Source organism: Poromitra crassiceps (genome assembly GCF_964638095.1).
Source record: "Poromitra crassiceps genome assembly, chromosome: 1".
Lineage (NCBI taxonomy): Eukaryota > Metazoa > Chordata > Actinopteri > Beryciformes > Melamphaidae > Poromitra > Poromitra crassiceps.
Window position 1 is genome coordinate 105,165,536 of NC_139623.1, and position 15,320 is coordinate 105,180,855.

The window sequence follows — 15,320 nt, forward strand, 5'->3', positions numbered from 1 at the left end:
AATCACAGCCACAGATGTGTACACGTCGGAAGCGAACTACTGAAAAATCGACCGTGGTTCGAAAAAATAAACACCGCAATAACGCTCGGCGAAACTTCGCCGTTGGTATGCACGGTTGCATTGACTGATATAGGTTCGGATAATATTATTGACGTGCGAATTAATCGCACGAAAAAAACGCTCCCGATGTGTAGGACCTGGCATCATCAGAGCCAGGGGGAGAGAGAGCTGCGGTGATACACGGACAACTTCTCAGTAATAATCACTTTAGCCTTCTTGTCATTATGTTGCTGTCTTGCTTGTTGGTGTTTCAAGAGTAAATATCTCCACTCCACAGACATGTTTGAGTTACAGCAGCCAGCCTGCTAGTGCACTGCAACCTGTGGACACATCCGCCTACGCAATCACATCGTTTACATCCGACGGGCTACTGTCAGCAACGCAACATAAGCAAAAATAATTCAATTTAGCTCTCTGTCCATTTTGTTGTGTTGAAGCTAAGCACTAAATGAGTGAGTACAGTAGTAGGGCATCTCTCACCTTTGAGAGAGACTGCATTTCACTCAGTAGGCTACCCCTAAAGTGAGAGTTTATCAAGCAAAATGACGAGTTAATTTACTTTTAACATCGCACGCCCTGCGATGTGACTATTGCGCATGCGCACATCGCGATGACGATGTGTAAACGATATATCGTGCAGCCCTAGGTTGAGCAGTCCCGGAGTAACGTGACATTATTCTTGTCAGAAACAACTTCGATTTGCATACTTTAAATGAGTTTGCAGCCCAAGGACAACCCGAAAACACCTTATTGATCTAAACCCGACCCCCCAAATAAGCTCCCCCCTCCCCCCGCCCCCCAACATACAGGAAATTTCGCTCCTAGATTCTCACATGCCAGCGCTGAGGTGTGAAGGGAAATTCCGGGAAATGTCCGATATTGACTTACAGGTAATTTTCAGGTACGCATGTGGGAAAACGGCTATGGGGACATGAATCACTGCACTCTGAAGAAAACACTCAGAGACTTTCATCAGTATGTCACTTGCCCAACAAGACTCAATAAAACACTGGACTTATGTTATGGCTCCATCAAAGGTGCATACAAATCCATCCCCCTCCCTCCTTTAGGTCTGTCCGATCACAATTGCATCCATCTAATTCCTGTCTATCGTACAGCATTAAAACGTGGTAAGGTGCAGACTATCACTGTTAAAGACTGGAACGATGATGCCTGTTTAACTCTACAAGGTTGCCTTGACTCCACTGACTGGGAGATGTTTCAAGAATCCTCTGTAGACATTGATGAACTGACTGATGTTGTTAGTAGCTGGTCCCATTATTGTGAAAGCATTGTGATTCCAGATAAAAAGATTAAGATCTTTCCTAATAGTAAGCCCTGGGTGTCTAAGGCCCTTAAAATGCTCCTTAGCCGTAAGAGAAAGGCCTTCAGAGAAGGAAAACTGTCTGAGATGCGCAGCCTGCAGAAGGAGATTAGACAGGAGATATGGAAAAGTAAAAGGAAATACAAGGAGAAAATAGAGTCTCAACTCCGTACAAATAATCTAGGTTCCGCCTGGGACAGTATGAAATGTATTACTGGGCTCAAGGTAGGTAGTAAGAAGAATATCCAGTTAAATGGTTTTCAGTCTGATGCTGATATGGCTCAGAGTTTTAATGACTTCTATGGTCGATTTGAGACTCGCGATTTTAGTGAGAAACACTCTGTGATGAGAGACAGTCTCCTTCTGGCCCCCCCTTTGAACCCCTTCTTCGACGAGCAAAAGGTAATAAGATGTCTCAAAGGGTGCAAACCTAAAAAAAGCCCTGGCCCAGACAACTTAAGCGGGCGTATTTTAAAGGTATGTGCTGAGCAATTAGGTCCCATTTTCAGCCATATTTTTAATCTGTCACTCCGCCAGCAGAGGGTGCCGTCCCTTTGGAAAAAATCAATTCTAGTTCCTGTTGCCAAGTGCACCAATCCAAAATCACTTAATGACTTCCGGCCAGTGGCCCTAACCTCCCTGGTCATGAAACAGTTTGAGAGGCTAGTGAAGGATGAGCTAGTAACAAAAACTGACTCTTTGCCCGATCCACTTCAGTTTGCCTATCGTGCTAATAGAGGCGTGCAGGATGCTACAGCCACCTTACTGAACCTCACATTCAAGCATCTAGAGGGCAGTAAGAATCACGTTAGGCTGCTCTTTGCTGATTTTTCATCAGCATTTAACACCATCCAGCCACACATTCTGGTCGAGAAATTAACCAGCTTTTTCGGTCTGGATAAGTGCCTCGTTGGTTGGATTCTAGACTTTCTAACGAATAGATCTCAGCAGGTGAGGGTCAATGGGATACTGTCCAGTATCTTATTGTCCTCTACCGGCTCGCCCCAAGGCTGTGTTTTATCTGCTTTCTTATATATTCTATACACCAACGACTGTCGCAGCCGTTTCGCCAACAGATTCATCGTCAAGTACGCTGACGATTCTGTCATCGTCAGTCTGCTTGACGATGATGATGTAGGACACGGCCAAGTCATTGACGACTTCGTTTCTTGGTGCGAAAACGCTTCCTTGGAACTCAACGTTTCCAAAACGAAAGAGGTTTGTATTGATTTTCGACGTTCCCCCCCCTGTTCCCCAGAGCAGTTTTGTCAATGGTCAGCCTGTCGATATAGTGACAGACTACAAATATCTGGGTACGGTAATTGACAGCAAGCTGAAGTTTGATCTGAATACCGACATGCTGTGTAAGAAAGGTCAGCAGCGCCTTTACTGCCTTAGGAAGCTGGCCAAATTTCAGGTTGATAAAACTCTGATGAAAATGTTCTATAGTGCTTTTGTGGAGTCTGTCATATCATTTTCCATAATCTGCTGGTATGGTAATCTTTGTACTAAAGACAAGAACTCCCTGGGGAGAATAGTGAAGGTGGCTTCAAAAATAGCCGGAACCCAGTTCAGAAGCCTGGACCAGATCTGTAATAAACAGGTGCTGAAAAAAGCTGAGTCCATCCGATCAGATGATGCCCACCCTCTGAGGTTCCAATATGAGCTGCTTCCTTCCGGGCTCCGCCTTCGTGCCCCCATAGTTAAAAAGAACAGGTACAGAAATTCCTTTGTGCCTGTCTCTATCAGAGCGTTGAACGCTGCTGGGGTACAAATGTAATGTCTCCCCATCTGCCGTTGCTGTTATTTTGTTATTTATTTATTTTATCCTTTTATTCTTTTATTCTTTTATCTTTATTTATTCTTAGGGGTACAATACAGTATATCTGTATTATATACTTTGTCTGCCCTTTGGTCTGGACTGAGGTTTTTTTCTCTTGTGCTTTAATACAATGATACATTGTAGCTCTTTCTTGTGATATAAATGTGCTGCTGTGAGCGAACTGCACTTTGCTACTATGCACTTTATATCTCTACTGTGCACTTTAGATCGTTGCTACTGTTGTCATTTGCACTTTAACTATTGTGTTGCACTTTAAACTGCTGCTCTAGACTGTTTTTACAATGTTCTTTTTGTCTTATTTGTTTTTATGTATGTACTTCGTACTACGCTTTCTGCAATCCAATTTGCCCTTTTGGGACACTTAATAAATCTTGAATCTTGAATCCATGTGAGTTTGAGTAACAACAAAGTGATATCCATTCTCCTGGCCAATTCTCACATTTGCCCAGCCTATTTGGGTCATTTACAGGCACCAGTATTTCATAACCAGTTTAAAAGTTCCGTGTATGGATTTAATTTTAACGTTATACGTTATAGCCTACTTCAGCTATGGGCGGAGGACAGATATGCGGTCGCCATGATGACCAGGTGTGGGCAGAGGAGAGTAAAGTTGCTATGGAAACTAGGGTTGTGCGATGTCACCAAAATATCCATCGTGATTGTTTCACAGTCAAACATCGTGATTAACGATGGCATCGTCATTTATGTCATCAGCTGCTGCAATGCACATTAAAAGCAGGACAGCTGAGCTCTTCATGAGACCGACAGGCAGGCTACTTAGAGCGGTGGAAATGGGCCATACGCTACTGCACAGAGCCAGGCGACTCAAGCAGTACTGCTGTAACAGCTAGCAGTAGCCTAGCTGCTGCTGCTGCTGCTGCTGCAGCATTTCTCTCTCAACTCTCCTCAACTCTCTCTTATTAGGTTCAAAAGCCCACGCGAATCTAACGTTATATCCGCCAGTAATTCTGTCACTTTTCTGCCAGCTAGTTAAATTCAACACACACACGTTGTTGGTCAGGATCTGACTGTAACGTTAACGTTAGCGTATTTGTTTTGCGCCGTTCAATATTGCTAGTGCTGTATCAATCAACTTCAACTAGCATGCTGGTCCACGGACGCTAATCTGATTGGCCGCTGGGAGCCTGGGGCGGGCTCTCCCCCAGCGGCCAATGGGAACTGTTAGTTCTGAATATATTATAGAAACAGACCATTCCTGCGAAGCGACGAGATGAGGAAGTGAGAACTCCGTCAGAATGAACGGGGTTGCTATATTTTCGACAAATTTATCCAGAATCATGTTTTATGGACCAGAGACACACGTTTTTAAGAGGTTACAGCTGCACGAATTGGGACCTTTAAGAGAAATACTTTACTTGTTTTATTAAAGTTCAGCATGGTCACTGACTGTGAATTGAGAAATACTGTAAGTTGAAAGTTCACTAACACTAATACTTGGGAAGTTCAATTTTAAGTTCAGCATTAATAAATGTGTCTTTGTCTTAGATTTGCCTTTATGTGTTATTGCAATATAAAACTACATAATGTTATACACTTTATTCTGCTATATTCAGCTTAGCACACAGTGGACTACAGTAGATCCTTAATGCTCTCTTTGTAGAGAATGGATTCTAGATTCTTGAATCTAGAATTCTGGAATCGGATCGTGACCCCAGGAATCGGAATCGGATCGTAGCTTAGCCGGATCGGCGCACCCCTACCAAACGTTCTTTTTTGTTTGAGTAGGCTGCCAACACTAGGCTATGTCAACAAAATAAAACGTCACCATGTCTGTAAATTACTGCTTGCACTCAGAGCATACATGTGTGACAGTGTTAGCAATAGCTTTACAATTACCTGTGTGCCTTGAAAATAAGGTGGTTCAAAATAAAGTTGTTAAATGCAAACTTCCTTTTCTTCTCATGTTTTTTTTATTAATAAAAACGGGTCATTAAAAATTATCGATATCGACTGATATGAAATATTTTATACCGATATACTTTTTAGCTATATCGCCCAGCCCTAATCTATCACATCCACTAACCTGTTGCTCTTTGAACAACTCAGAGGATATTGATCGGCGAGATGTTTGGCCAAGCTGGACGTGATTTGCTCCCTTCGCCTGCAGCTTCGAAACATGGTTTACAGATGCAGACGGGCCATGTTGTGTCCGTGTCAGCAACGTAATGGGGGAGGGGGGTGGGAGGATTACACTGCGCCCATATTTCACGTAAGGCATCGTGGCAGCTAGAAATAAGGTGAATATAATATGGCAAAATAAATAACCCGGGGCAAGTTGAGGGTTGTGACCGGGTCAAACTCTTCTCCACTTGGTTGGTATCAAAGTTCTACAACTGCTTGGCTCATATTTCCAGCACACAAGTGTGACATAGAAGGTGCATTACACAAGGGAGGTGTCTTCTGGTGGAGTCGTCATGGGGGAAACTCTTACATTTAGCTGTACAGTGTTAAAAGTCAACAGGTTTGGTGACTGTGTAAATATCAACTTCAGAGAGTTGTGTCATGTTGATAATCCAAAATATAAACTGATTTCATGACATATTAATAAAGGTGACAGACCATAGATGAGTGACTATTCACAAAGTACACTTGCGTATGGGGGGCCAGGTCTGGTCTGGTGTGAATGGTAGTGTGACAGGAAATTCCTGTTCATGAGCTTTGGTGTCAACCTGGATCAGTGCACTGTAAAATTCCTGGGTTGTGTGTTAGTGAGAAGAAAAGCACTATTGTATGAACCTCTGAACACAGAATGAGCAATTTAGGGGCACTCTCTCTTGTCTAGTTTTACAATGCATGTCACCGAAGACCTTAGACACAGACACACTAGAGCTGTCACTTTTTATTCGAAATTCGAATGTAACTTCAAATGTGGGGGGGGGGGGGGGTGACGTAATTGACCCATCCAAATTAAAGTAATAATAATAATATTGTTTTATGAGGCGTTTTTTTTTTTTAATGTAATTCCTTGATGATCCAGCAGAGGGTGCTCACCTCTAACAGCTTGACCTATCCTGACCACCTGACATGTCTTGACTTGACACGAGCACCATGCTGACTGCTGCTACTTCATAGTTCATAACGTTATAAACAAATAAAACGTTACTCACACTTTGTTGAAAGAGTACGAAGTGTCATAGTTATAACAGCCTCACTGAGGTCCGTAGACCTCTGGCTGCGTTTGTTTGTGTCCCCGGCGCATGCCGGTGTGAATTCCCCATGTTTAACCCATTGATACCTGATGCAGTATTTGCATGTATATCCCTCATTTGTGTGTGTATCCCTTTAAGACCGCGTTTAAAGGGATACACACACAAATGATGCATCAGGTATCAATGGGCTAAAACAGTTTTGTTGGCACAAAGGCCCCCGCCCAGCCAGAAAAGTAGAGACTATATCACACATGGGCAAAATACGGCCCCGGCACCCCCTGTGTGGCCCGCGATGGAATTGCATTTTTTTTTTTTTTACAATGCACCTGAACGCAACATGCAAGATACCCGCTGAATAAGTTTCCAAATGTTCATGTCATTCTGGCCAATATTCCACTTCTGTTATAGCATTTCAGTCTGGAATATGGAATATCTTTCAATAATCTTTATGACTAAAAGTTTATGACTATAGTCACTATATGAAGCTCCACCTCACGTTAGTCGGCTGTGCAATGGAGTGGGGCGAGGAGGAACAAATTCCACCCAAACCTAGTCGGCAAAAAAACACACAAAAAAACCAACAGTAATCGATCAAATTCATTCCTCAACGATCAATTATCGATTATTGATGAACATCCCTAATTCAGAGCAAAGAGAGAGAGAGAAACAGAGAGCATGATGATTGAACAGGGCAAGGAGAGCTGGTATAGATGATATGGAGGTGAGTGAGAAAGGGCAAATAATGACATTACAATAGTCTAATCTGAATATTAATTTAAAATTAGATATTCCTCCAAATCGGGCTTCAAATGGCCAAAATCTTCCGCCGCCGCCCTACGGACGCTGGCATCAGTGGGCCCGATAAGGTATCCTTTCATGGGGCCCAAAATCCCTGGCTACACGCGATATACACATTATAAGACGGGACCTTCTTCGGCTGTGTCATTTTGGGTTTCAACTGCTCCATAGCGCCAGATGTATCGGTTCGGTGCTCAGTGGTTTGGTGGTGTACTGCAGTTTACAATTTTGAGCATCAGCTCCGCCATGTGAATAAGGGCTCGCTATTGGAAACTACAGAATATTTTGGAATACCATGGCCCCGGATACTTGGATAACAACATTGTGTCGGAGGTAGGTACAGTTTTATTGTGTTACTTGAGTACAACAACAAATCTGTGGACACACCTGCTAGCGAGTCACCCCACTCACGATGTTACATATCTCTTATGTAACGTGTAACGTAATCTTTATGGGCGGCGGGGGGGGATTAACCAATTAACTTTGGATATAATAGAACAAATTTCAGGTCAATTAAAGTTCGTTCAAACTTTATTTTTAGAAAAAGTGACAGCTCTAACACACACACAGCTCCCTGTTTTCACAGTGATGGAAGGGCGATAATTATTTTTCTTCGAACCCCCATGAGCCAGGATTAAAGTGGCACACTTTGCAATATTGCTGAAAGTACCAGGGATTCTGTTAGCCGGTAATTGCCGGCTTTTAGCCGGTATTTGTTGCCGTGGGCTGGCAAATTAAAAAGGTCCCCGGCTCAAGTTGCCAGTTGGAAACGTGCCATATAAATACATTCCTTATATAAAATAGCCTAATATTGTGTGACCTATAGCCAGTGATGTTGCCATAAACTACAACTTAAATATATTAAATATTTTCGTCCCGCTGTTATGTTGAATGTTTGGTGAAAAAGGGAAAAAATACAACAGACGCTCTTTAACTGTAACGCGCCATGCAAAAGCCGCACACTGCAGCATCCCTCGGCCAACAGCGCTTTGACTTGACACAAGAGACCAAAATGTCTACACAGACATCCCTCGGCCAAGTCTTTTTATGTAACGATGGTCCAGAACAAGATCCAAACAACCATGAGAAGCCGCCTCAGCAAGGGCAAGTTGGGTTGATAAGAATCGCAAGTCGGCTTCAGCTTTGCACATGCAGCGGAGCGCTTATCAGTGAAGAAACTGCTGCAGGTGGGCGGACTGCGAGAAAAGCAGCGACAGAGAGGTCCTCTGACAGGTTGTAAAGCTCATTATTATGTCCGTTAATTTACCAATGTCAACAACGTTTCAGCATAAATAGCTTACTATAACCTCAGTTGATTTGCCATTTAAGGAGGAGTATTTAGCTAAAATTTAATTTAAAGTAAAGCAAATATTCTCATGTTGTGAAGTAGGCTATAAGTCCGTTCTGAAAGCGAGTTGGGTGCCCGCGTGTCAAACAGTTGCAGTCGACTTTTAGGGGCACTTTACACGAGGACGGTTTCCTATGGTGACGGGGAATTATTTTATCGTTAGTGCCTCCCTTTTAGACGGCGACGGCGAATTTGCGCTTAGGAAACAACACATTTTTAAACCACCCTCCAGAGTGAAATTCTTGGTGACGCTCCCCGCTGCGCACTCCATGTAATCGCTTTGAGACGGCTCATTTCAGGAACTCTGACGTGCCTGCACACGCGACACACGCGACTGTGCTGCGCTGACCGGGAGCCTCCCGGGCCTCGCTGCTCGTTAAAGATTTCCAGTAGGCGTTATTCTGATAAACTGGTCACATATATGTTACGTTCTCACCCGACAAATATTAAAACTTTAAAACAGTTTGGGGTTTTTTAGCTTGAAAACAGCTTTTTGGCTAGTCTAAATGACTGCGGTAGGCCTACTCTACTTCCGTGTTTAAAACCGGAAAGACGATTACGAAATGACGTCATGCAGAAGCGTCCTTGTATGGGCAAAGGATAAGGTGACACACTGCCACCTAGCGACCTGGCATGTACATTATGGCGTTTTAAAAATTCAACAGCGCTCATGTAAACAGGGAGGTGTGAAAGAAAAGGTGTGAAGGAAACGCTATTGTGTCGTTTCTTCCAGAAACTGTCCTCGTGTAAAGGGCCCCTTAATAACTCGTCATTGTTGTCAATAGACCCGCTTCCGAAAATATAGGCTACTTTTAAAAGTTTGACTGACTACATATCTCATCTCTGCTTGTCGCAGGTTGGGAACTGGTTCTTAATTATTAGATCATTTTTCAAGTTATTTAATTTCACATTCGGATGCAAAGAGACATTTAATGTAGGCCCGCCAGTCTTTCTTTAGGCTTAATTAAACGGGAATATATGACAAGCTGTTCAGTTCACAAAGTTTGCGAAGAGTTCATTCACTATAATAAAATATATTTGTTGGACGGATAATAGCTTTTTTGTGTTTTGTTTAATCAACGGGCCTGCAAACCCGAAACTAATTAATTAAATAAGGAGCGGTGTATAGTGAATAGTTAGATAATTATTTTGAAATAAATGCCAACAGAAATTTGCTAAAAATATACAATAATATGTTATGTATTTAAGATCTTTTTTCAATACATTACAACAGAATGCTGCCGGCTCCATTTGCCGTTTAGACAAAAGCCTAACGGAATCCCTGAGCAGTACATGAATTGTATTTTTTTTACAATGTTTTTGAGAGTATCCACTTAATAAAATTATATTTATTGCAGTCGTGCACAGGCCAAGTACAAGTTTAGGAATAATTTACTAGGTGAGGTTCCTATCTGTGCTGCACTGAAGAAAATTGGAGTGAGCCAGAACAGTAGTTGCTCGAATATGGTCCTCCTTCACATTATTTTACCATTAGTTCCCCCTCCACTGCTCCAGGAACACACTGTCACTGCACCTCGTCTACAGCCTTGCTACACAGAAAAAAGAAAGAAAGAAAAGAGTGAATTTTGTTGCTTACCTGGTAAGGGTGTACTCCCTGAGTCCTGAGTGCAGATTCATGGCAGAAAATGTACCTATACAACCCCTCAACCGCTTGTCTCTTCCTATTTTCCATGTGACAAACAGCGGGCTGGAAGACAAGAAAGAACAAGAAGTGGTGTTTAAGCAATTTAACTTTAGCCTAAATAATGAAACTCAATGTAAAAGTCTCATCTCAATGTCTCGTCCGGCCAGTCACCTGCATTGAGCTCCGTTCCGTATTAGTGCAAAGTAAACTAGAGCCCGACCGATATATCGGTTTGCCGATATTGGCCGATTACCGATATATCATATCGGCTGATATGGTGCGCCGATATTGCCGATTTCTTTTCTTAAGTTATAGACAGCATGTTGTGTATATTTGATATTTTCTCTTAACTATTTGCTCGGCGCAGGCGAATGACGTGCAGCGCACAGGCCTTCTTGAGGCATCCTCTTTGCCCATGGTACACCATGATGGTACGGCATGGTAGGATTGTGTTCCCCAGGGAGGGTCTGGTGAGACGAAGGAGGAGCGCGGCCTGGATTCACCCACAGGGCCTTAGCCCTCCATGCACCGAAGGGTCTTTCAATGCTGCGGTGTAGCACTAGCTCTATTACAGCGGATTGGGCATGATCAACCTTTCCGCGGGCAACGTTGCAGACAGAGTAGGAAGGCTGATCCGTGAGCGGCTGCTTCCGGGACGCGGGTCGGGGTCTTAATCGGCCTCGGCTGGGTCTACTGGGCGAGGGTGTATGATGTTCGATAGACCTGAAACACCTTACGACCCCAGTTAACATCACTGATGACGCGTCCAAGCGCATGCTGTAGTATGTATTTTGAATTGTATTATTCTGGCTCCCCTGGCCAGTGACACTTCGGAATAGTCTAGGCGACAACCAAGTATAGTTTGGTGACAAGCTGGAGAGACAGTTGACGGTCGGAGAGACGGCACCCGGTACGGGATGGGTTTAGCACCCCAGCCTGGCTCTCGCATGAGGGAGAAATCCACAAACGCTACGGATTAGCCTCCTGAAATGCTGTGTAAAGATCGGCGCGGCCTGGGGTCCTTCGGGCTAGAGCGAGGTGCTCGGCGCAGGCGAATGACGTGCAGCGCACAGGCCTTCTTGAGGCATCCTCTTTGCCCATGGTACGCCATGATGGTACGGCATGGTAGGATTGCCTTTTCCCCAGGGAGGGTCTGGTGAGACGAAGGAGGAGCGCGGCCTGGATTCACCCACAGGGCCTTAGCCGTCCATGCACCGAAGGGTCTTTCAATGCTGCGGTGTAGCACTAGCTCTAATGCAGCGGATTGGGCGTGCTACCCTTCCGCGGGCAACGTTGCAGACAGAGTAGGAAGGCTGATCCGTGAGCGGCTGCTTCCGGGACGCGGGTCAGGGTCTTAATCGGCCTCGGCTGGGTCTACTGGGCGAGGGTGTATGATGTTCGATAGACCCGAAACACCTTACGACCCCAGTTAACATCACTGATGACGCGTCCCAGCGCATGCGCGTATTTTGAATTGTAATTATTCTATTGTGTTTTTGTATTTCTAGTTATTTCTAATTATTAAATTCCCAGTTAAGTTTACTGTTTCATTGGATTGAGTTTATTAATAAGCTGTAAAATATCCTGCCTACATTACATATTTCAATTCATGTCAACTCATATCTTTGTCAAGTGTTTGATATTTGAGGGTTGCTGAGGGTCGTTAAGGGCGCCCGTTCGGAGGGAGGGGAACTCGTTGGAATAGCGTGATCCTCCCACGTGCTATGTCCTACCGGTGAAGCTTCCCCTGTCAGGTGAAAAGAAGCAGCTGGCTAACCGCCCATGTGGAAGCATGGAGCCAGTTTTCGGCTCTCCCCAGATCGGCAGAGGGTGGAGCAGCAACCAGGATAAATAAATAAAAAATTAGCACTAATGGGGGATAAAAGATTTTAAAAAAAAGAACATTGGCCGATATTATCGGTATCAGAATTTTTTTACTCCCTAATATCGGTATCGGCCTCAAAAATCCAGTATCGGTCGGGCGCTAAAGTAAACTCTTGTAAATGTGCACGCGCATTCATTTCCTGCATTTTAAGTACTAGATTTGCAGGAATTGATTGAAATTATGGACAACACCTGCAATCCCGCACTGAAATTAAGGGATTCTGTTGCTTATGTTTTTTTTATGGGTTTTGTGTGTTCTGTTCTACAGTGTTTATTCCTTGTCTTTACCTTACTAGATAGCCAATTTCCCTTTGGGACAATAACAAAAATATTGAACTTATTCATTTAATTTTCCATGCCAATTTATTTCTATTCTGGGACTAGGAGGGATAGAGCCTATCCCAGCATGCCATGCAGAAGGCAGAGAAACGGCTTGAACAGGTGGCCAGCCCATCACAGGACAAACACATAGGACAAACACACTCGCACCTATGGGCCATTTGGAGTATTCAATTCACCTGACCTGCATGTCTTTTGGATTGTGGGAGGAAATTGGAGCACCCTGAGGAAACCCCCACGCAAACACAGGGCGGGCGAGCATGCAAACTCCACACAACAAGGCTCAGCCAGTCCAGGGCTGAGGGCGAGCATGCAAACTCGACACAAAAAGTCTCAGCCAGGGCTGACATTTGAAACCCAGGACCTTCTTGCAGTGAGGCAACAGTGGTGCCCACTAAGCCACCAGACATTATGAATATTAGGGCTGCACAATTAATCGGATCACAATCGAAATCGCAATATGGCCAACAAGTGCAATATCCAAATCGCAGGCGCCTGCAATTAATTGATGATGGTCAAATGTGTCACATGACAACATACCATTAAATTAAGCATTGTGGTGCTACAGAGATGCCCCAGGCCTACAAATCATATTCTCCAGATGTAAGGGAACATGCTTGTTTGGTACAGAACCCAGCAAAAATCTGATTCTTTTTTACATTTTTTGTGAAAATCAAATACAAAAATGCCCATTACCACTAAAATCATATGGCAATAGCTGTATAATCGCAATATGATTTTTTTGGGCATATCGTGCAGCCCTAATTATAATCATACAATTAGGCTAAACGATTAATTCTGCTGCCCTAACTTGACTTCAGCAAACTGTGCTGAATTCTGAAAGGTCTTCTTTTTGGTGGTATAGCAGGTATGGGCAGAGAGGGTGAAAAAAGTATTTTGCCAGCTAGTTCAGCTATTGTTGCCGAGTCCAGGTCTTTCTCTGGGCGAAGCAGTCACTCGCTATTGTTTTGTATTTCATGCTTAAAGGAAGACTAACCCCTACAAAAAAAATCCAGATTTTAACCAATGTGTATTGCTTTTGAGGTGGTGTGTGAAGGATTCTGGTCAAAATCTCCACATTTGAGACTAAACTGTTAGAATTCTACACACTATCATTTTCAAGCAGCGAGAGATGCGGGCAAACTGTCTATGGCGCCGTTTCCGGCAAATATTTCCGGTCTGAGAAAGAGTATAGTGAGACAAGAGGAGATGCTCTTCTACTTCTTTCACAACAGTGCGCCTGCAGTCAATTTGCATTGGAACAAACTAGCGGGTGGAATCTGCTGCCTTTCTTCTTCATGCCGTTTTGCCAGAAATCTGGGGGGTAAGTCCCCCTTTAAGTGTTGATTTGTCACTTCATCTGTGCCATGAAGATTGCCCACCAGTGACCACACCCAACACTAGGGTAGGATAAAAGATCAAAATATTGATATAGCATGCGCCTAATGGTACGTGTCCACCAGGGCGTGTTTTGATGCATCCCATTCATTGTGTATTGGAGACAGCCGCGCAATGCATTGTGGGGCAGGCGGGGGGTGCTCGCCATCGGCTCGCGGAACTTGAGCCGTATGAAATGGATTTTATTTTTTTCCAAATTCCATTTTATTTTTTCCCAAATCGTTTTTTCCATTTTAATTGTTCTGAATTCTGTGTTTTGCTTTCTACGCTCATTTTACCATCAGAAATAATGTCTAATAAGTGGGGATGAATAAATGTCCACAATTTAATAAGATATAACAATCAATTTACACAACAATGCACTAAGTGCTTCAAGTCAGAAATACAGCAGATGACTGTACAACACATTCTATTCAAATTATTTAAATCTTTTGTTTGTGAAGTGCTTTTAAAGTCGAGGTGAACCCTTTCATCACGTGCATCTGAGTCCGTTTCAGACTGAAAACAAATTGAGAGGCGGACCATATACGGTGTCGATGATTTGATTTGACAATTCTGTCGACTGGCTTTGGCATCGGCCAATCCTGGCGTGTTCCACCCCCAAATCGGGTGGGATTCAGCGTGTTGTCGTGCTACGTGAGTGGGATCCGCGGAGTACCAGGCACCCACCGGCTTCGTGCGGAGCGAGCGGACAATCCGATGCATGGGTGATGCACGCCCGCCTGGAATCTCCGAGAGACGACCCGACAGCCAGGGAGGCTGTCAGGCTCGGAGGCGCGAGCCATTATCGTTATAAATGTAAATAATATTCCTGGAATGGGCGTTTTAACGAGCCAGTTACATTTCTTTGCATTCTTAGACATTACCGTTTGATTTAGTTTGCATAATTGCTCAAGTTAGTAGTTAGTTTATGGGCTAGAAACTCTGCCAGATGACAGGCACTAGGCACCATTTTCCCCTTCATTTGGAAGAGAAAATTATCCTGAAATGAAGATTTGATTGACAGCTGCATGTCGTGATATGGTTGGTTGAAATGGGGTAGAAAATTTGATAGTACTAGGTGACGTCAGCAAACTGTAAATTACTGTTATCAATGAAATCTTGAAAAATGAACTTTTGATGTGAAAAAGTTTGAAAAATGAAAGAAATTAGATGTTTGTGATTTTGTTTGCATACATTATTAAATAGGTGCTCTGCATACCCAGGTATTTGAACTAAAATAAAAAGTCAGTTTTGGGTACAGCTCGACTTTAAGCTTCTCATTGTGTGCTTCAAGTACAGTAAAACCAACTGTCAACAAAACATTCAGTTCAGAGTTTTTTTAACATGCTTCAAACATTATTTTATTTTGAAAGTTCTAACAGGAAATGGTGGTGTTTATGTTTGCTAACTTGACATGGGTCAACATGCAGCTGCTAGAGAACGGGGAAAAAAACATGTAAAAACGGCATGTGTCAAAAGCCACAAAGGAAACTTTTCCAGCTTCATCATGAGCAAAAGTGGATATTTCG

At 43.5% G+C, this 15,320-nt stretch overlaps 1 protein-coding gene across 1 annotated transcript in view; it reads right to left on the reverse strand.

Annotated features, from left to right (window-relative positions):
- Positions 1-15,320, reverse strand: part of ammecr1 (AMMECR nuclear protein 1) — a gene marked incomplete at its 5' end in the record, with an annotated part of 63,317 nt that overhangs the window by 31,622 nt on the left and 16,375 nt on the right. Inside the window, one exon of the mRNA XM_083643120.1 lies at positions 10,141-10,251. Coding sequence (XP_083499246.1) covers positions 10,141-10,251 — 111 coding nt within the window. The remainder of the gene's footprint in view (positions 1-10,140; positions 10,252-15,320) is intronic.